At 38.8% G+C, this 23,152-nt stretch overlaps 1 protein-coding gene across 5 annotated transcripts in view; it reads right to left on the minus strand.

Moving 5' to 3' along the window:
• The window catches only part of AZIN1 (antizyme inhibitor 1), a 30,740-nt gene extending 8,205 nt beyond the window's left edge, over positions 1-22,535 (minus strand). The window contains exons 1-7 of one of the 5 annotated variants that reach the window (XM_045077937.1): positions 22,176-22,535; positions 17,694-17,831; positions 10,262-10,419; positions 4,832-5,030; positions 2,603-2,776; positions 2,014-2,186; positions 191-325 (exon numbers count right to left, since the gene is read on the minus strand). In XM_045077937.1, the coding sequence (XP_044933872.1) occupies positions 191-325; positions 2,014-2,186; positions 2,603-2,776; positions 4,832-4,933 (584 nt within the window). In that variant the 5' untranslated portion in view covers positions 4,934-5,030; positions 10,262-10,419; positions 17,694-17,831; positions 22,176-22,535. 5 annotated transcript variants of the gene reach the window in all.
• Positions 22,536-23,152: the final 617 nt, after the last annotated feature.

Here is a 23,152-nt window from a genome sequence, read left to right on the forward strand (position 1 = left end):
AATAGGGAAGGGAGATGTGTCTGTATAAAATTATATTAAGGATAAAACGTATTTGTCCTTCCTAGACTAAAATAATATATATTAAACTGAAAGTTCAATCTATCAGACTTCATACAAATGAAGTGTTAAAAGATCATCAGAAAAACAAAGACTTATCACCATAAAATGAAGTTTCAAACGAAATACTCACTTAACACCAGTAATTTGGACATCAAGTTCCTTAGCACATTCCAAGAGATGCCTACAGTTCTTCAGGGTAGTGCCAAACTTCATGTTACCCTCTTCGCCTCCAATATTATCTTCTGTTGCAATATGTAGTAAGACCCTAAGAGAAGGGGAAGATGATTGGGGCAGAGTTGGTTTACATCATCATCAGCACATGTGAAGCCTGAAGTTGTAGGAAGTATGTTGATTATGTTGCCAGTGCTCCCAAATCCAGCGACGGTTGAATCAAGTGAACCTAATGAAAAACAATCCTGTATAGAGAAAAAACTAGCCATTAGGGCCTAAAGCATGAAGCTTACAAGGACGGGAATTTGGAAAATGCAGGAAGTTAAGACTCTGTTGTAGCAGCAAGAGTCAGTGGGCACTGTAATGAAAGACGACATTACTTTCAAATGAAGTCCATCAGTCCATAAAACCACCTAGAAAGACTAAATTGAATAGCAATGCCATCACTGTCTTTCAATTAAGAGTTATCAGGGCTTTTACATGTTTCAAGTTTCCTAAACTGTTCCAGCTGGTTAACCTTCTACCACTTATTTTGAAAATTCCCATTAATCTCTTCCATCTTACAAAAAAACTGGCAAATTTGGAGTTATTTACTGTGTCTAAACAGTAGCCTTTTAGATACTGATTGAAATCTACTTGGTATTTTCTTTCAAATTATGACAACCAAGACAAAATGAGACTGTCTCAGGAGATACTCAAGTAATTACCAACCACTAAAACCCACTAATATGCAAATGCTGTTTGGAAAACTGTTTTCCCAAGGAAGTCCTGATGAATGACTGCTGATCAGAAGGGGTTAAGTCTCATAGAAGCAAATTATTCTTCCTTTGTGCAGAATCAGCTCTATTAAGAATGCACCATCCACTTTACAGTTAGTACAGTAACCCCAGCTCAGGGCTTATCTTCAGAAGATCACAGAACAGAAAGATTTTTCTAGAGATAAGTGGTTCACTAAAATTTCCACCCAAAGGCCTTATCCAAATAAAGGGTTTTAGGGCAATCAATCCTGTCAGGACACCTAACAATACCATCAAAGTTGGTAAGAAAATTATAAATGTACAAGGAAAATATGGATATGATACATACATACTTTCAGGACCACACATAATAACCCTATAAAAGCTAGCAATTTTGTACTAATATAATTTTAGTAGATCCTAAAATCTTGACATACCAGTTCATGACAACATTAAATCTGCCTTTTTGCTTTTAAAAAGTAAACTTTTTAATTAAAAAAAAAAAATCTTCGAATACATGCAGTTACAAGTTAAAAAATATATATTAAACTTCCTATTCAAAGAGAAGAGTGGGTCTTAAGAAACACCTGCATCTACAGTCTAGGTTCCTAAGACACTGTCACTAAAGACAAACATTTAGGAACTACAGCCAAAGGCAGATTAAACTCCCAGCCAACCAGGAAAAAAAGCTGACAATCCTGTTCCCAACATGACAAATAACTACTGGTAGGGTTGATGTGACTATGAAAATACATCTGTGGCCCTCATTTTATTATTCCAACAACCACATTTTCTTGCTTGAATTAAAGATTATAAATTCCTATTCCAAACTGCCCTTATCTCATCCCAGCTCTACAAGAAGGACCCAGAAGTGGGCACCAATAAAATGCTAGTAGCATCTTCCATGACATAACTTTAAATAAATTAAAAAAAATAATTAAAATACATAGCACTGCTCTACATAAATGTCCTTTTCCCAGGCCAAAGACAAACCCAAACCCTAGGCCATAAGGTAATATTCCCATGTACTTGGTTTTACACTTACTTGGCATTTGGGTGATTACGTGCAATTTTCTTCAACTCAACTTCATTGTCACATGTCATGATATTCACTCCAATCTTTGCTGCGTACTTTATTTGAGACACTTGCTTGCAAGGACTTATATAAATGATGTTTTCGGGAGACACACCCAATTCTTGCACTAAAGCCATTTCAGTCTATAAAAACACATTTTAAAGTGTCATCTAAAAGGCAACATTTCTATTACTTTTCATTTAATTACTACTTTATACTATCTTTGTTAAAATCCTTCAAAAAGGTATAACTACCATCAGAGAAATCTCATTGTTTAGAATTATTTTGCTTTCATCAGAAGTAAACAGTCTAGCTAGCTCCAGCCTAAGAATGAGGAACAAAAAGTTCTTGGTTAAAGATTTAAAAAAAAAAAAAAAAAAAAGGCTTTTTAAAGTCTCATCTCACTGAAACTTTCCTTTCATTGGTACACCTGAAAAGTCTGTACATTTCCATTAGGCTGCGAATTTACACAAGAACTTAAAAACATCCGCAGGTGAAACTTCCTTGCAATTTTTCTAAAATGTTGCATCTCAGTGACAAAATAATGAAAAATACTTACTTTACTGGAGCAAGCAAATCCAGTTCCAAGAGCTGCCAAAATCTCAAGTACAGCTGGAGTGGAGTTGCACTTTACTGTGTAGAATGGCTTGATCTGAGCCACTATGTTCTGCCACTGACTGTGTTTCTTCACAATCTTTCCAAGATCTCCCACAAAAAATGCATTTTTCCCTGTCTGTTGTGATTGTGAAAATAAGAAAAAAAAAAAATCAAAGAACTATTGAAAATAAAGTACCATAAGTAGTAAAGAACTCCCTTTTTCCTCCACAAATGAGCCAAGATACACACTTACATACACTCCCACATTTAAGAGCCATTAAGATAGATTCAGCAAACACAGGAAAATCCAAACACCTTTCTTTTTAAACCTGACTTTTTGCTGTGCTAATAAGCTGGCATGTAAAATATTCTTTGCTTTGCTTTTTTAAAAACATTATCAATTATAGGGACTTGCAACTTTATAACTGCCTCCATTTGGGGGGACTAGAGGAGGAAGAAACCACGTTTCCTTCCATGCTTTGCTAAGCTGTTCAAAGTATTCACTTTGGTAGTTCAGGATCTAATTTCCTATTACAGTGAGTAGAATCAGGAATGTTATATATCTCCATTATAAATTGTACCTAACAGCAAACAACAAAGCAACACAACTTAAACAATGTTTAAGGAGACAAAGTTGGTAGAGAAGACAAAGAGAATGACAAAATTTTATTTAAAAAATACAGAAGCACACTGAATGTCCAATAAATCTGAGTAAGGATACTCTTCCCTCAAAATTAAAAACAGATTTTTATTAGGGATCTGGGGAGATCAGTAATGATTTTATCAGGGTTACTCTAGGGGTCAAAGGATTGTTAATATGTCAGGCAAAGTAGAAGTCAATCAATGCTGGATGGCAGACAATAATCTTATTTATAAGACACAACACCTAAATATTGTTTGAAAAGCTATGAAGACCATATTACTGCTTTCAATTCTTTAATACACACTTGAAAATGTACACTATTGGAACATACTGACCAGGAAACAGGATTGGAAATCATGGTTTTTGCATGGCAGATAGGGGATAGCTATACTCAAGTTACTCCATCCTTTCAAGATATGCCATTCCTAATATTTTAGAGACACAAAACTTATTTTCACTTTAATACCCCCCCCAAAAAAATAAAAAAAGAAGAAGAGGAGGAGGAGGCGGCGGCCATTGTGGCTACCAGCAAGAGAAATGGGACTTAAAAACAACCCACAAGATGTTCAGTTGTAATCACTTTTGAGCCGTAGAATTAGATGACAATGCTAGGAGAGCACAGGATTTCAGACCAACCCTTACTAAATGGTACTGAATGTTGGATAATTCAAGATTGTGGGACAAGAATGAATGAAAGGAATATTTCAAAGATCATTATCTGGCCCACAAAGAATGTTGCAAAAATTAGATAAAAGAGAGCTCAGTATTACTTCCACTAGGAGGTTCTCTAGTGACAGGAGAGAAAATGGTTTGGTTATACAACACACTGAACAGTATGGCAAGTGTCACCCCCCTCCCCAAATTTTGATGGCAGTAGAAAGAGAACGGGATTTTGCAGAAATGTGGGGAGATTTGAGCACATCTATAAAGGTGAAGAAGATTTTTGGTATTCTATGACCGAATACCAGTAACACGAAAACAATTCTTCAACAAGTTTGAGGAATATGGGAAATTAGCCCCAACAAAGAAACAAATTTTATCAGTAAGGCCATAAAGATAATTCTATCACTAAATACAAAACAAAAATAATCTTAAGTAACAATGAATAGGAGTCTGTAGAAGCGGACACTTGGTGTAGTAGAGAGTAAACATTCTGTGTAAGTCATCAAATTCTCATCCAACATACAACCAAGATTATCTGAAATATAAATCATTATCTATTCAAGCATATAGTTGAGGGAAATAATTAAGAAGCCAATTAGTGACTAGGAGGACAGCAACATAACAAAAAACCAGAACATACAAGAGTTGGGTGCTAAAAGGCAGAGCAGAGAAAGAGCTATAAGGAAGCCTTTGTTTTAATGTGGGCTAGAAAGAAAACCTCATCACTACTCAAAGGAAGTGGGGGCATAAAATTTAGACAACTTGAATAAGTTAACATCTGAAAAAAGTACTTTTATCAGACTAACATCTTGGAAATAGAGCAATGTTTTAGAATTCAGAAATTTATAAACACTGTATCTGAGAAATATGATATGGCACACTTACCAGGGTATGTTCATAAACATAGTTATCAATAACATTTCCAAGGTTTGTTCCTTCATCCAACAGGCCAATGGAGTAGTTTGCATCGTCAAGAAATCCTTTCATCTCAGCCGTATTCCACAAAGCCGAAAGTCATAAACCAGGAAAAACAAGAAGACGGGCCACCAAGCCTTATGTCTGGGTCCTTAGAATATGCAACAAACTGTCAAAATAGAAGTTTTTTCAAAATCTGAATTATTTCACTAGTTAACCTTAGCGTAGTTGTCAATGCAAGTGTGCTAAATGCCTAATTAAGTGAGGGCTCTGTGATCACTTAACACTTGCACACTGGATCATTTGAGATCTCGTAGTGCCCACTTTAAAGTGAATGTGTATTTTATACATTTAAAAAAATGGAGCTCAATATGACAATTTAACTGCACACATGTGCAGTTTATTCCCAGTCAATACAGTCACCTTATTTATGCAGAGTTGTAGACCTAGTCTGTTATTATTTATCTTGCTTTTTTTCATAACACATAAGAAATTTCAGGAAAAATTCATTCTAAGGAAATAAAACTAGTGAAATACCTATCTGCAGCCAAGAAATTAAAATACTGGGGCGCCTGGATGGCTCAAGTGAGTTAAAGCCTCTGCCTTTGGCTCCGGTCATGGTCTCAGGGTCCTAGGATCGAGCCCCGCATCAGCCTCTCTGCTCAGCAGGGAGCCTGCTTCCTCCTCTCTCTGCCTGCCTCTCTGCCTACTTGTGATCTCTGTCAAATAAAATCTTTAAAAAATAAAAAATAAATAAAATAAAATACTGGTCTAAGCTTCAATACACTGCCAGCCACATCCCATGGCGTGCTAACAGGTAACTACAGATACAGGTCTAAATTCTACAGCAGGCAAGAAAGTAAAGTGACTTTAGCAGACCATCTACAGCTTTGATACAGACTGTGCAGCTTTCACCTCAAGCTGAAAATGGTACCAGCTACACCAGGTTAGCAATGTTAAAGTTTCTTATGAAGTAAGCGGAAATCCTTATTGGACTAGAAGTCAAAAACCCACATGGTTTTGGCTCTAACATTTAATAATTACATGATCCTAGCTCAATTTCTCTAAACTTCAGTTAATTATATTAACTACATCAAAAGGCTGCTGTAATTATATATATATATATAGAGAGAGAGAGCGGATGCGCACATATGAATTAAAAATACTTAAGTGTTGCTTCAGAACAGAGCTAAAATTAAATCACCAATTGCCAGAAACACAGAAATGCCACCATAATTTAAAACTAGGTAAAAGCTAGGCACTTGGTACATCCTAAGCCATTTAGTAAGGCAGGCTAAATCTAACCTCTTTCCTATGAAGAAATTCTTCCCTTCCCCCAGATCACCCACACTCCTCTGGGTAGCATACACTGTTCTATCTTCTTTGCTGAATTCACTGGTCCTTAAAGGTTGGTTTAGGCAAGAATGTCTTTTAACATAAAAAGTCCATTACCAAAACAAGTCCTCCAGACAGGATACTCCTCACGTCTGGTACTGATTTCTGGTTGCTACATTAATAATGCGCACAGGCCATCTCTTGGCCATCTACTTTAAAACTTGCACAGCCTTTCCTGTCATTCTTGATTCTCTCTTTCCCTCCCTCCAAGGCTGCTGTATGTGTTCACCTTTGGTGATGGTCCTCATCTGAAAGGTATACACCATTTCAATGGTTCTCAAAGGGTCAGATTTTTGAATGCACCAAAACAAACTCCTCAATAAGCCATAATATTAATCAAATTCCATGACAACCAATACTTAGTTTTTAACTTTAACAACTTCATTTCCAAAAAGTCAACTACATTCAGTTTAGCTCACAAAACCTTTCGAGCAATAGCAGAAACAGAAAAATTAAGGATATTTTACAAAAGGAATTAACCTAGGCATATCTAAGTGAGACTTATTATTTATGAAGTAAAACTGTAGCCTTGACCTTCTCTAAAGGTTGTTTTATCAGAAGTGATGTAAACCTGTGCCCAGAAAGCAGACATTTTAGGCCTGAGGATACATTATTTAAACAACCTTTAATGATTAAGGTGAATATCCAACTATGCACTAAGGGAGAGAAAAGATAAAGGTTATTTATTTTTTTAAAAAAATCAATTCAAAGGTAGGTATAAGAAATTACAGCAGGAACTTTCAGTTAGGTTTAGCATTACAAATCTTTATGGTCAAACACCTCTCATTTGTATTATCAATAATAAAAAATACGTAAGACCTTCAGCCCAATATTTCAGCTACGTATTTAACTGGGAACCATAGGTTATTAATCATGGACCTCCAAGGCAAATGCTGCCAAAAAGTCTAGTTTAAAGTCACAAAGATATGTACCTCAATTTCCCATAGCTGCAGTCCTTACAGAAAGGGTGATTCTCCTCTATTGTAAGGATTCTCAGTACTTACAAACATCAGACCCCTTCCATCAAGTCTTATCTGCTGAATGTTTACATTCTTAACAGCAAGCATTTAGGACAACGTGCCAGGCACTGTTTTAAGTACTTAATACATATTAATTTTCTCAATGCTTAAAACCATAATAACGGTATTACCACCATTTTAGAGTGAAGACACTGAGGCACAGAACAATTAGCTCTAAAGATGCTGATGATCAAATTATGTTTAAAACGAAAAAAATCTGGGGTGCCTGCGTTGCTCAGTCATTAAGCATCTGCCTCTGGCTCGGGTCATGATCCCAGCATCCTGGGATCAAGCCCTGTGTCAGGCTCCCTGCTCAGCGAGGAGCCTGCTTCTCCCTCTCTAGCTCCCCTGTGCTTCTGTTCACTCTTCAAGCTATCTCTCTCAGTTATAAATAAATTTAAAAATCTTTAAAAATAAATAAATAAAAGGGAAAAAAAAATGTCTGCCAAGCACCCCCACCCTTAGAAAAGAGGTTTCCTTTTTTAAGAAACCCAACAGTAACTCTCAGTCTGATAGAGCTTTATCGTATTTCCATAATCAAGTAACCATTTCTCAGATATATAAATCCCCATGGTTCTAATAATAAATAAACTAAATTCACATATGGTATGAAAATATCCTATTACACCTACCCATATCCTTTTAGCCTTTATAATTATTTTCTGGATTTTTAACTTTGTTGTTCCTTCTGCATCTTTTGTCTAATTCTCAGGTAAACCCCATAAGTGAAATTATTTTTTCCAGGGACACCTGGGTGGCTCAGTAGGTTAGGCGTCTGCCTTTGGCTCAGATCATGAACCCAGGGTCCCCAGTTCAAGTCCCACGTCAGGCTCCTTGTTTAGCAGGGAGCCTGCTTTTCCTGCTTTGTGCTCTCTCTCTCTGACAAATAAGTAAAATCTCTGAAATTACTTCTTTTAACCCATTTTATCAACTGTCTATTTACATGAAACAATGTACACCCATATTAACAAATGTATACACCTCCATAACCACTTCTATGAACTTGAGTTCCCTATGTTCCTTTTGCTGTGAATCCCCAAATCTACTTTAGCTAATCACTGAGCTCTTGTCACCATAGATCAAACTTCTGAAGAGGTGAAATAATTTTAAAATATAACCCAGAACTAAAACAGGTGACAAATAATGAATGACATGAATAAAAATATTAAAAAGCGCATCCTGCTCTAAGTGAGGAATGGTTGTGAAATCGTATTATCACGGAAATGTAACTCTCACTTCAAACGTAACCATAGTGTTAGTTCACCAATCCCTTCTTAACTTACAAAAGGACTCTGATGGAAAAATAAAATTCAATTACTATATTGGCAGTACTTAACAAAAAGAATGAAGGGACTAACACACCCAAACCACAAAAACAGATGTAGTATGTGTAACATTATTTGATTTCCTTACTTTTACTGAGCACTGCAATAAAATTGTTAAACCAGCACTAACAAAGCCTATACACAGACAGTGGATGTAAGCGAGCTCTAACTCCCTTTACCGTGGATGGTCCCTGAGAGTTTTTTCATGCTCGAGTTAATTCCCAACTCAGAATAGGTGCTCACAAACAGGTGGACAAAGGTGTCACAACTCCTTAAGAATGAGGAGTTCTTAAGCTTAGGATTGGCTTGTGACAGAGAACTCCTTCAAAGATGGTCCATTGTTCACATTCTTTTTTTCTTTTTCATTGTTCACATTCTTAAGGAGCCCCAAAACAGGATACAAAAGTGACCCACATATAAATGCAAAGCTCAACTGTCAGTTACTGTTAAAAACTAAAAGTCATCCTCAGGAAAAACTATTACCTCTAAAGCATATGCAAAACATAAAGACCTCCAGGTGAGAAATTGTCTAACACATTCTGAGCTAACAAACCCTTTGTTGAAATGAATGTCACTTGGAAGCCCAAGATTTCTAACAACTACAAAGACTGAAGTAGGTGGTTAAGGGAAGGCTGGTTCTTTCCTATCCCCTGTATTTACCCCAATCTCACTGAAGGAAAGAGTCCTAAAAATAGTTCATAGTCGTTGCCTACCTTTCTTAACAGGTTAGCAAAAAATATTTTAAAGCTCCACTATCTCAAAAAGGTTTATGTTCCACATTTCTGCCTCAAAGCACTAAAGTGTTTTGCTAGTTTTCCAAGAGGCATTTAAAGTTACTTCATGTTAAACCAAAAATCTAGGACATATACAGCATGTCCTACAGAACCAGAATGATATAAGTGCATATGTGTTGTGGGTGAGCAGTTTATATATCAGATCTGCCAAGTTAATCCACCTCAATTTTAAATCCCACAGGGAATTTCCAGACACCTCACCATTAAGGATACCCTCAAACCCAGGTAATGCCAAAGTTCAGTCAATCCTCCAGTCCTGAGTGTTCATTTCCAAAAGACACTGCACCCTTTTTTATGGCTTATAAATCGGAAATGAGACTGATTTACTGGCTCCAACACATTAGGACACATTATGTGGTCAGCTGCTAGACACTGAACTGTTTACATTGAACTTCAGAAATATCTACTCTGTGTAAATCTTGGATTTCCAAATAGAGCAAATTCATTTTTCATAAAACCTATGAAGTTTATTTTTTATCAACAGACACTAGGAAGTATTCTCTACTTATAAGCCTTCAAGCCATGTTCACAACCAAACACCTTACCCATGTATGGTGAAAGCAAGCTCAGCTTCTTTCACGCTAATATAATTGCTGTAATCACAATACTACTTTTGTAAGTAATTTCCTCTTAGATACTGTAGCTGGGGAGAAAAAAAAAACGTTTAACATTCCTTATTTACGCCTTCATATTGGTGCTTTCTGATAACACATTTTTTTTTCTTTTTAAAATGAAGAGCTGCCAAAGAAACAAAAGGCTTCAAAGAACTGCACACTGCTTCCTGGAGCCTTCCATGAGGCCGCTGAGTCCTCATGTTCACTGAGAGCGTAGCTCCAAGAGTAGTGGCTGCAGCAGCTGGGCACTTGCCTTGTTACACACCTGCTACAAAGGCTTCTATAGTTGATTGTACTTCAGAAGAAACTGATACATCTCTCAAATAATCACAAGATAATTCTGGCAGCAACAGCCCACTTGACACCAAGCTGGATGAATATGAGTCTTGGATTTCTGAAGTGAAGACCTCCCTGGAAGTAGAACAGGGAGAGCTGAAAGGTTGAGAGTACTGTTTCAGATACATGTAAGCAGGAAACCCAACCTTAATATATCAACCACTTTTCTAAAAGGACGTTTACTCATTAAAGAATGAGAACTTGAGATATTTTGAAATTATAACCACTACTGTAAAGACTAAAAGCATTTTTTTGTTGTTTTTTAATATATAATTTGAGGACTCAGCTCGCAGCTTTAACAATAGATATAATGCTGTCGAAGTCACCTCTGCATTCTAATTCTGAGAGACATGTTACTTACCACATAGAATGCCTTTGGGCAAAAGAACATTAGAAGAGGAGTCTCAAAGAGGACTTTGGCATTATAGATGCCAGGCCTGGAGAAGGTTCGAACTACCAGAAACAGTGACAGGAAGCTACCTAATGGAGATGGTACAAACTTCCAACAAATTGTGAGGACCGTTAAGACCACGTGGATTTTTGCCATACTGGACTGAAAGTAAATGATAGATGACCACAATAATCTATACTGGGTACTCGGAGCCTGCTTCAATCAACAGTAAGTGGAAAGCCGGTAACGGCAATTAACATCCTTAAAAAGTTACTTTTCAGGTGATGAAGTTAAAAAAAAAAGAAAGAAAAAAACAAAACAAAACCCTGACTAACTCTAGAGGAAGATTATTAAAGGTTACTGCTGAAGAATTATTTTAAAAGAGCAAGAATAGGAGACACATTAAGGGTGGGGGGGGGCAAAAGAAATGAGCCCAACAGGTTAAGTTTCAAGTGCCTAAGTAAAAGCTGACCCATGACATATCTCAATATTCTAAAAATACAACTTAATGAGAAAACAAAAACATAGGATTTTAATACCCATATACTTCTACAAGTGGAATTGAAAGATTAAGCTCCCTTTAAAAAATGTGTCTTGACTATTTGATGTGAAGGCTAATTTTTTCTTCAATAAGTGTGTGTACCTCACACAAGTAAAAATATTTAAATCCATCTTGGTAATTAAGATGCGCCTGGGTGGCTCAGTGGGTTTAGCCGCTGCCTTCGGCTCAGGTCATGATCTCAGGGTTCTGGGATCGAGTCCCGCATCGGGCTCTCTGCTCAGCAGGGAGCCTGCTTCCTCCTCTCTCTCTCTGCCTGCCTCTCTGCCTACTTGTGATCTCTGTCAAATAAATAAATAAATCTTAAAAAAAAAAAAAAAAGATGCAGTATCATTAAAGAAACCTACTGTAATACAACATGAACAGGAAACATATAGCTGTATTAATCTTAAGCTTTCTGAGCTTTATTGATGTAGTATAGGGAATAACTCTTTACCAACAAATGCATTTAATTACTATTTTGATTACCTTATAGGGCAGATCTTACTGTCACTTCTCCAAGATTATATATAAAACTCATGTGCAATGTAATGACTACAGCAAATACAAGGTTAAGAAATAGAATACCTTATAAGCCTATACATCTTTCCCAGGTGGCAGTGGTTGCATGTCCCCTAAGCATGTTCATGCTTTTCTAATCATCATTTCCTTGTGCTTTAATAATTTTATTGTTATATATGCCCCTAAACCTTGGCTTTACTGGTTCTGAACTAAAAATAGCATCTGTTATTTTTCTACCACAACTGACTTCTTTTGCTCAGCTTTATAGGGCAGACAGATATGACCAGAGTCCATCAATTTTCGCTGCTGTGTAGTATTTTGTGTAGATATACCATTTATTTACCTGATCTGGGTCTATGGGTTATTTCCCACATTATTATTTATGACATAATTTCTATTTTTTTATGTACCTAAGAGACAATGCTATTCAAACTATGGCCTTGAAACTAGCTGATCCAGAAGTTAAGAATCAAGCAGTACACAACTTTACACTGTGGTACAAGAGACTAGCTTGCTGAGTGGCAGCTTAGGTAGCACTGGTCTAGGGCTACATAAAACTGCTAGGTTTTTAGTGAAAAAACGTTCTTCAACTCTTGCTCATTTTTCCTTTTTTAGGTCTTTTTTGTGCTTTTTACTTGTGGGAGCTCTTCATGAATTTAGGATAGCAAATACCTCATTTGGAGAATTATTTAGGGTTTTTTTTTTTAACAGTGTCCATGTTGAACATACTAAGACCCCTTCCTACTTTTTGGTCATGCCCAACAGAACACCATGTTGACCAGCTGACCATGTTGAACCTAAATAAGAAGATACAACACTTATTTAGGAGCTCTTTATAAACTGGCATCAGAGGATCCTTGCAGCAAAAAGCAAGAAATAGATGAAAAGAAGAGGCATGTATTCAACACAAACCTAATAATGTCTGCATAAGCAAATAAATCATAGTAGGGAATTCTATCCTAACAGCATGGTAAAGAATTCAACAAATTCGGAAAAAAAAAAATCAGCTAAAATATAAAACTGAAAAGCCATTACAAGTTAAAGTTTTTTTATTAAATATAAGAGAACACCTATTTCTTATGATTCTTACTAATTTATGTTTTAAGATTACAGGTATTCATGTTCATAGTAACACTACCTTAGAGAAACACTGTCCAAGAATTTTCTGTGGTAACTGAAATTTTATCATTACCCAAAACAACAGCATTAGCCACATATAGCTCCCAAGCACTCACAATGTGGCTCATGCAACTGAGAACTGAATTTTAAATTTTATTTAGTTTTAACTTTTAAAATTTAAATAACCACCTGGCTAGTGGCTATTGTACTAAACAGAGCAGTGCTAGAGGATGCTATTTTCATAAGAAATTTTAAACTTCTAAGGATCAGGTCCACACACATCACAGATTAAAACCACCCCACCTCCAAATAACTTTGTTCAAGGTAACAAAGATCAATTCACAAGTTTACAAAGTTAAACTGTAGGGGCACAAAAAGTAACAAACTCCACAGCAAGTTCAGAAGAGAGATTTAAAATGTGTTTATGTAAGATAATGAAGAAAAGGCAAAAAGTTCAGAGAGGAGCATTTGAAAATAATTTGTTATTTTATTATTTACTCAATAATTTAAAACAATTTGTTATTTATTATTTGGGTCCTTCTTCAAGTCAAGTAGTTACAGGCATTTAAGACCTTATGGTGGCCCAGACAGGCTGAACATCAGTCTAATCCTTGTAGCTCAGTATGCTACACAAATATTTTCTATTCATGCCATAACGTTCCTCACATTACTCAGTGGAATAGAGGAAAGGAAGGCTAAATCTTTGCTTCAGTTAGCTTGTGACAAACTGCTTAAGCGTGCAAGGATGACCCTGGAATGGAGGTGAAGGACAAAAAAATACTGGTTTCCTAAGCACCTCCCCTGCAATAGCCTCCTTAGGGTTCTCTGAACAATGGCCAGCACAAAATAGCCTATTTACCTAGATTTTATAGTTTACAAGGTACAAATGCCTTATTCACTCCTAACTGGAATTGTCTCAAAATTTCAGGGGGAGAGGGGAAGTCTCAAAAACACTGAAATAAGGGATGCCTGGGTGGCTCAGTTGGTTGGACGACTGCCTTCGGCTCAGGTCATGATCCCGGAGTCCCGGGATAGAGTCCCGCATTGGGCTCCCAGCTCCATGGGGAGTCTGCTTCTCCCTCTAACCTTCTCCTCGTTCATGCTCTCTCTCATTGTCTCTCTCTCTCAAATAAATAAATAAAATCTTAAAAAAAAAAAATACTGAAAAAAGACTATGTAAAGGGAGCATAATGGAACACAAAAATTGGTAGCCATTATTAATCCTCCTGGCTCAACTGTCTTTTGTAATAAATGCAAGAACCATTTATCCCCTTTAAAAACCGATCTATACTGATCAGTATAGAGGGCCAGTCTTTTTGGCCCTCACAGAAAAGATCCAAAATTTGCCTAAAGAAAAAAAGCCACATTCCCCAAACACTGTTTTATTCATTAACATATCTTCACATTGTGCTTATACAGAATACTTTCCTGCTAATTTACACCAGCAGTGAGGAACCATCAAGTACTATCTTATGTATGCCAGGGGATACATATACTTTAAAAATTGTGTATTTTAAGGATAGCAGTTTTATTCAGATTTTTGCTTTGTTTTGTTTTGTCAAAGAGCACCAACAACCATTAATGAATGTTCTGTTGAATCTGTTTGCATCACAGAATCTGTAAATTACCCAAACTAAATGTTCTCTATAGTAAATAAAAAACCCAACTTTACTGACAACAGCAAAACATGAGAAAACAATACTAGTAAATTCATACAGAACATTTTTCCCTTAGTTAAAATAATTCCAATCTGGTTATGGTAGATCTTATTAAGGCATATGTAAACATCACCAATCAGGAGATAAAAAAGGAGTATTTAAAATGCTGAGGATTCTCATGAAGTTTCTATTTGAACATGGTCAACTACTGAAAACCATGTAAAATATTTTTGACAAATTTTAAGAGCCCATTTAAAGCACTCAATTAACTGAAACCTATTTCTAGATTTAGATACAACTTTTTAAAAGTATGTGGTAATGATTAATTCAATCTGACTTCATTACCAGGTCTGCTAATAAAAGTAGTTGGTTAAAAGAGAATTTAGTTTTCTGGTATGCCTGGGTGGCTCAGTCAGTTAAGCGGCTGCCTTCAGCTCAAGTCATGATCCTAGAGTTCTGGGATCAAATCTTGCATTGGGCTTCTCCCTCTGCCTGCTCTGCCTGCTCTGCTGTTCCTCCTGCTTGTGTGCATGCACGCACTCTCTCTGTTAAATAAATAAACTCTTTAAAAAAGAGAATTTAGTTTTCTGGAAAGGACTATTTAAAATTTTTACATTAGGCTATTTTATTAATTATAAAACAGTGACAGCTAAAATAACTTGAGAATCACCCCACAGGAAAAAAAAAAAAAACAAAACACCAGCATAAACCCTAAAGAACTTTTTAAAGGCATTAAACCTAACTTTGAAGGGAAATTCTAGAGCTTAGACCATTTGTATAGAACTAGTGGAGTATTACACTGTTCAAAGAGTTCACATAGCTATATGCTTTGCAATGCCAAGTTATTCTCCACAAAAGCCCATTTGTTAAGCCCTTTTAATGACTTCTGGTTTTCCAAACAGTACTATTGCTCCCCAGGATTTTAATGTCTAATAGCTTCTATCTAAGGGCATTTCTGGAATGTCGAACTTTCTCTCGCCATTTCTACTAATTCTAGTCAAGAACCTTTGGAGTCACATCTTTTCTGAATTTAAAATTTCTCAGATTTTAGAATGGTATTATAGTATGCATGTATACACACACACACACACACACACACACACACACACACATTCTCCAAGAGGCCAAGCTAACAACCTCTAATCACAGTATTTCTACAACAAAATTTAGGAATATCAGCAATAAATGGAATAAGATAAAAACAGCACCAGCTCAGCTCAAGGTTTTGTTCCCAAAGCAGTTTAGGTTGCTTCTAGAAGGCTCTAAAAAAAATTTTCAAGTAGCTTTTAGACTTCAGAATTAGATACCTGAAGAATTATGGACCTGTAACTTTATAGCAAAGCTTCTAGTACAGTTTTGTTCAATAGTATACATTGTACCTAGACATAATCAGTTACTCTGGCTGCCAGAAACTGCAGAATAAATATCTTTAGTATATTCTACCTGTGTTGATCCACCCCCAAAAGGAGTCAACTATGGACTTTCCCAATACTACATTAATTATTTTAAATTAAAACTACTTTCCTAGATTTGGCAGAATCATTTATTAACCTTGTATCAGTTCACAGAAACAAGCTTAAGAGGAAACATCGTTAAAAATATTAATACATTATATTTACATTAAAGAGAATTCAATTAAATGCCTGCCTATTAGATGCCAACTAGACCCCATCCCAGAAAAGTTAAATCTCCAAGCCAATAAGGGTGAAATATTAGATATTCTGGAAATAGAACAGATGACTAACAACAATTAAGAGATAACTGACTTGGTACTGAGATGGCAATAACAGCGCTTCTCTCTACCATGCATGCAAGCCACCTGGTTAACACACAGCTTGAGTCTGGTTTGGGTAGGGTGGAGATTCTGCATTTGTTACAGATGATGCTATAATCTCAAAACCCACATTACATTAACAAGGGGTGCTTAATACACTCAAAAATGAAAAATCATTGTTATCAGTTTAGGGCTAAAGGAACTGTTCTAGTTATAGCTATAATTTAAAAAATAAGCAGTTTGCTCAAAATCACATAGCTAGGAGAAAGCCAGTATGAGAAATCCTCCAGTCAGGTTTCTGTCAGTAGAACTTTCAAGAAATCCTACTATTTAAACTGTTTATTTCCCCCTCTCTTTAGCTTTGCAAATGTGTTGAGAAGGTCTAATTTAACTTAGAACATTTTTATTTGATAGAATCTATTTAACATCAAACTATAGAAACACTAAATTGATACCCTAAAGCTAACTGAAAACTTCAATTATTTCCTCCAAGTCTCTGGACAACCTAGAAACAAACCTTAAAACCTAAATGTCAATAGTAAGAAACCTATAATAAATTTAAAAAACTCTACAAATCTAGCAGCACAAATTAAAAGAACATTTTTCTGTAGTATTATATTTTGCACGAAGTTTTAAGTAGAGTCCAAATTTATCCAAGAAAATCTGTTCAGAAAGTGACATGCTGGGAGACATACATTTATCATCTCTCAGTAAGTCCTCTAAAAACAACCAATTTTTCCCCACAAGCTGAGTATTACATAAAGTCATTTTATAAAACAATTATAAACTCAGGTAATCACATTATACCTGGCAAGATGCTCAAACTAATAAAACAAGATTCACCTCTTATATCCCATGCTGTGGGGGCACATAGCTTCAGTGAGTGGTATGAAGAACAGAATCTTTTGCTCTATTTAAATATCTCTCTTTTTCAATTAAGCCTAAATACTTAAAAATTTACCAAGTTAACAGTTGAATGATAGAACAAACCACTGCCTACACCTTAAATTAAAAACAAACAAGAATACAAAATCTCTCCAACTTCTATTAAAACCTGGATTTCCTAAAACTTGGGCTTGTGGTATGTACTTAAGTATAGTAATACTTGTTACGTACTCAAAATAAATTAAGTGATCCAATCACTGGTAAACAATGCATACAAAATTGAATCAGTATACCCTGTAATTGTCAAGCCTTTATTTTTAGAAGATTTAAAAAAGATCTTTAAAAGTTACTTCACTTTAAGTGATAAGTACACTTTCAAGTTTTGAAAAAACCTGAGCAACAAGAACTCTCCTTTACTTCAATCTTACAAGACCCCTAGACCTTAGATGTGAAAATACTTACATGGACAAGTTAGGAGATGGAACCCCCCTATCATCAGCTAGGTTCCCAAGGTGGCTCAGCGTTGAAGTCGAACTGCTCTCTATACAGCACTTCTCCTAGGCCCTCTGGGTAGTTGTATACTTGGTCAGAAAGTTCGCCCTAAAGAATGAAATAGAAGCAGTAGTAAATAGTCCTAATTAAAAAAGAAAAAGGTTGTGCTTCAGCAGATTAAATGGACTTAAAAATTAACTGTAGGAATAAGTATGTTTTAGAAGAGCATTTCACTAATCACATTGCACAAATGATGTTTTCAAAGGGTTTACCAAAGCACTTTTCCCTATAGTAAAAATTTCCAGACTCCTATAGTACAAAATTCACAAAGCCAGATGTCATGATCCACTTACCAACTTGGTATATCTACCTACTCAAGTTTACAGCCTTCATCTAATTTCATTGTCACTTTTATTTATCCTCTAAAAACCCAAATTTCTAAGTGGCCTAGAATTGAAAATTTCCAAGTACCCTTATTAACCTGATGTACAATGTTCTGGCATGATCTATAATTTGGATCTACTCAGAACATTTCTTACTCTCCAAATTCCAAATTTTTTTTAAAGTATAAATCTTACTACATACCAAAAAGATCTGTGACTTAGCTGGATACATCATGTATGTGAAATAACACTTGATAGCTGCTTTGTACATAAGACAACTAACTAGAAGTAGACACCTCTCTTCCTTATACCTTAACCTACCTAGACTTAAGTCTACAATCACTAGAACATACGAATGTTTAAAGTGCTTAGTATGTTACAAAATGTTAAGTTTTAGCAATGGTTATTACCTACTACAGTTTCCTTAGTTGGACTTTCTCACCTCTAAACTGCTATAGTCTGTACTTCTAATCATAATCAGGTGGTTGCTACTTTAAAGCAATATATCCTGACAGCATTTGCTAGAAAGGGTGATAAGGAGGAAACCAGAAAATGAAACTAGAAATTAGCATGTTAAGGATCAGAGAAATTTCAGAAGTACTCTAGACATCTCTAAAACATCTCAAAAAAATAAATATTTTAAAAATAAAGCATCTCTCATCTCCACCAGGATAGTTGCATCCTGTGGTTCTTTCAGCCTACTAAGAGAATCTGCTCACACACACAGATGAGTCAAGAACCCATACCAACATGTAACAGGGGTTACAACCTTACATTAGATTCCAAATAATATATTCCCGACAAAACAAAGATTTTTGATTCTTCGCACACCAAGATAATTTTAGAAATAAATTAAAAGCTGACCCATGCTGGAGACAGAGACAGAGTTTATTCTCAAGTATCCTAAGGAATAGGGTAAGTATCCTGGGTGAGACACTCATCTCCATCCCTTCCCCAAGCATCCACACAGCGATTTTGCTTAATGCAACCCAAGAGCAGTGATGTATGATGTTAAGGATATTAAACTTCAGACATTCAAAAATGTTCTTCAGCATGATCTCTAAAACATTCCCATCTAACAAAAAGATACTAAGGAAATGAAGGCCCCAAAATGTGAAAGGCACATTTTAGTAAAATAAAAGGGGTACACAGGGTAAGAGGGCTATCTACATAGAGAATAAATAGAATATTTGTACAATTAAACCAAAGAGAAATTAAATGAAAATGTGGAGAAAAGGAGGTATAGGAAAAAAATAATTATTCTCATTTAGAATGGAACGTGTAATCAGCAATCTAGTTCTTTAACTGAAGAAAATGTCTCTTATTACTTCTGGATAAGCAAGCACATGGAGAACTAGTCTTGACTAGTCAGCAGTAGGTTACTAACCCCCTCCAACACATACAAAATCCAAAACCCTCCCAACACCTTTATAATAATTATCCCAAAGCCTAGTGGCCCCAAATTATCAGTATTTCTCTGAATGACAAATAGCAGTTGCCTTTACCAATGTCTTTTAAAGTTGCCACTTGGTATTCTTTCCAAACCCCCCAAACCCCAATCTAATTATGAGAAAAATATTGGACAAGCCAAAGAGGGGGGCATTCTACTGGGTATCTGGCCAATACTTCTCTAGGCTGTCAAGGACAGGACAAACAAGGTTAAGAAACAGTCATACAGATCAGAACTGGGGAAGACATGACAACTGAACATAATGTGGTACCATGGATTATCCTGAAACAGAAAAAGGACATTAAAAACTGATGAAATTCAAATAAAATTTGCAGTTTAATTAACAGGAATTCATCAAAGTCTCCTTTAGTTTTCACAGATGTACCACAGTAAGATGCTAATTAATAATGTGAACTCGGTGAGAGAAGTACACAGCTCTGTACTACCTGTGCAACTTTTCTAGAAATCTAAAATTGTTCCAAAACAGTTTATTTTATAAGATCAGGCAAAGTATTCATATAATGGACTACCACTGAGAAATAAAAGTAACAACCTACTGATTTATGTACCATGGATGAATATAAAAAACCTGCTGAGGGGCGCCTAAGTGGCTCAGTGGATTAAAGTCTCTGCCTTCGGCTCAGGTCATGATCTCAGGGTCCTGGGATTGAGCCCCATATCAGGCTCTCTCCTCAACAGAGAGCCTGCTTCCCCTCTCTCTGCCTGCCTCTCTGCTTACTTGTGATCTCTGTCTGTCAATAAATAAAATCTTTTAAAAACCCCTGCTGTGTTAAAGCCTTTTACACAAAATAATGCTTAACAGTTTAATTCCATTTACATGGAATTTCTAGAGCAGACAAAACCAATCTACGGTTAAAAAAAAAAAATTCAGAATCCTGGTTGCCTCTGGAAAGGACGGTGTGCATCATTTGAAGGCACAAAAGTTTCTGGGGTGAGGGCAAAGTTCGATTATATTGACAGGTTTGGATCACACAACTCTTATTTTTTTGGGTCAAAACTCATAAAATGATAAACTTAAATCTGTGCATTTTACGGGTTTTTTTTTTTATTAAACTACGATATGTGCTTATGAACTAAAGTTAGAGGGGTGGCGTATTGTTATCTCCAACTCTGAAATACACGGAAAAATGAGATGAGTTGATGAAAAAGACAGCAGGATGGCAAATAAAATGCTGTTAAATGCGTCTAGCAGAAAGTACAATTCTTTTGCCTTCTCTCTATGTTCGAAAGAAAACGTATAAATTAAACCTGAGTGGCAAAAAAGAAGACACTGATTACTTGATTACTGCACCTACTATCTCATATTTAATCATTAGGAGCCTATCTTTCCTACTAAATGTAAACTCCTCAGGGCTTCTTTGTCTTCCACGACCAGCACCTACACTCTCACATTTGTAAAAGGAATGAAAGATTAGGGTCTGCCCGACAATCACTGGCTGTATTTCTGCCAGGTTCGTTCCATCAACTCCTCCCCATCACAGAGCACTTCTCTCTGTCCCTTAAAGAGTCCTCAGGTTCCCACCCAATCTGGGGGCTTAAAGGTGGAAACACCACGGAACAGAAAACATCTTAGCAGATCCAAGGTGCCACTAAGAAACCCAGATAATCTGAACATCGTGGGTGTAAACTGTGTAACCGACCTCAGGTTTCCGAGCCAGCAGTGTAGCCCAAGAAACATACACGCTCAAGAAATATTTTGGGCCAGAATTAAAACACGTCACCATCATTCCGGCTGGCAGTCAAAATAGTACTTGATAAGCCACCCAAGCCTACCGTTCTCCTTCTCACTGCCGGGGAATCGTGGCGCGGACGGGAAAACGAAGCCATGGTGACTAATCCTCAGGCTCCAAGAGGTGACTAAGGTGAGTGAAGGCGACTTGGCCCAATCAGGAGCGCCGCAGGGGGCGGAGCAGCAGCCGCGAGGCTTCCAGAAGGGGCCAAAGGCCTCTCCCCCGCTACCTGACACCGGGGCTTCCCTGCCTCCGGGCCCCGGAGTGGCGTCAACTTTCCTCCACCAGAGGGGGGCCGCACTCCCCGCACCCCTAAGAACCCGTCCTCCTCCGGCAGCTGTCATAGGAGGCCGCCGCCAGGCCCGCCCCACTCCATTCATAAGGCCCCAGCCGTAGCAGCCCTTCGCGCCGCCTGCGGGGATACCGGAGGCGACCGGGCTCCCGGCCGGGGTTGAGAGACCAGGGCCCCTCAGGACTGCGGCCCGGCCCCCTCCCCGGAAACAGCAATGCACCACGGGAGAGGGGTGGGGGCCGCACGCCGCCGGGAGACGACGCCGACCCCCGGCGGAGACCCCCGCGAGCGCCCCCACACGCACACGCCCCCTCGCTTTAACCGCGGCGGCCCCAGCTCGGTCGGGCGGCAGGCGGCCGCCTGAGGGCCCCGAAGCGCGCCCGCCACCCCAGCCCGCCGCGCCGCCGCCGCGGAGGGACCGACCGCCGCCACACACACCGCCGTCCGCCATGTTCGAGGCAGCCGGCCGCGGGGCGCTGCGGGGCCGCCGGCCGGGCGGCGGGGCCCAGCCGGCAGGTACCCGGCAGCTCCCCGAGGCCGGCCCCGCGCCCCCGCGCCCCTCAGGTCGGTACTCACGTGAGATAACGGCCCAAAGAGTCGGGTAAAGCGTCTTCTCTTTTTCGGCGGAATTTTTAAAGAGGGATGTGGTTACCTTGAGCAGAAATACCCAAGGCGGCCTGGGCCATAGGCTGCGGGGACGACGTGGGGGAAAAAGCGCGGCACCGACACCAGCTGTGCAGCAGTGGCGGCGGCGGCCGAAGGGAGAAATAGAACAACGCGGGTAAAAGAAGAATGGCGAGGACTGGGTGGGGAGAGAATTCGGCCTCGTCACACTGCAGAGCCGAAGAACGAGAAAGGATGAGAAGAGGCAGAGAAGGAGAGAAAAAAAAGGAAACACCGCAGCCGAGCTAAAAGCCGGAGTGTGGGAAGGCGGCGCCGGCGACGCCAGTATTTATAGTAAGGGGGCGGGGTCTGATGACGTCACAGCCGGCCGGGCGGCCGCGCGAGCTGGGCGGAGCCGGACTGCGGCCCGGGGCAAAGGGAGGGAGCGGAAGAGAAAGGCGTGAGACGGGGACCGGGCTTGGTGGGGGCGAAAGGGGGCGGGGCAGGACGGGCGACCCCGGGTGCAGGTGCCGACCGCCTGGTGGCTTCCCGCCCTTTCGCGGGCCGCGGTTCCTTTGCCCGCGGAGCTCCTGGCGCGCGGATGGGGGCGGTCGAGGGAAAAGAACGCGCCTGGGTCGGAGCGCAGCGTCGCCCCGCGCCTCCACCCCTTAGGCGCCTAGGCTCACGCTTGTCGCTGGCCCCCGCGCCCTGGGAGTTGGGCCCGGTTCTCTGGCGACCATGACGCGGGGGGTTGTCCCGGGCCACGGGCGGCGGCACGCGTGCACTGCCTGAAGAGGCTGTAAGGGAGGCCTGTGAAGGCCTTCGCCGGAACTCCCCCCTCGAAAGCACTACGCTATTTGAGGGTTCCCCAAGCTCTGCCTGGGCACTGCCCTCCCAGGGTGAGGTTTCAGCACCGCTCTCCTTAATGGCTGGGGTGGTGGGCCCAGTGC

Source organism: Mustela putorius, unplaced genomic scaffold (assembly GCF_011764305.1).
Source record: "Mustela putorius furo isolate JIRA1106 unplaced genomic scaffold, ASM1176430v1.1 tig00000228_pilon_pilon_pilon, whole genome shotgun sequence".
NCBI classification, from domain to species: Eukaryota; Metazoa; Chordata; class Mammalia; order Carnivora; family Mustelidae; genus Mustela; species Mustela putorius.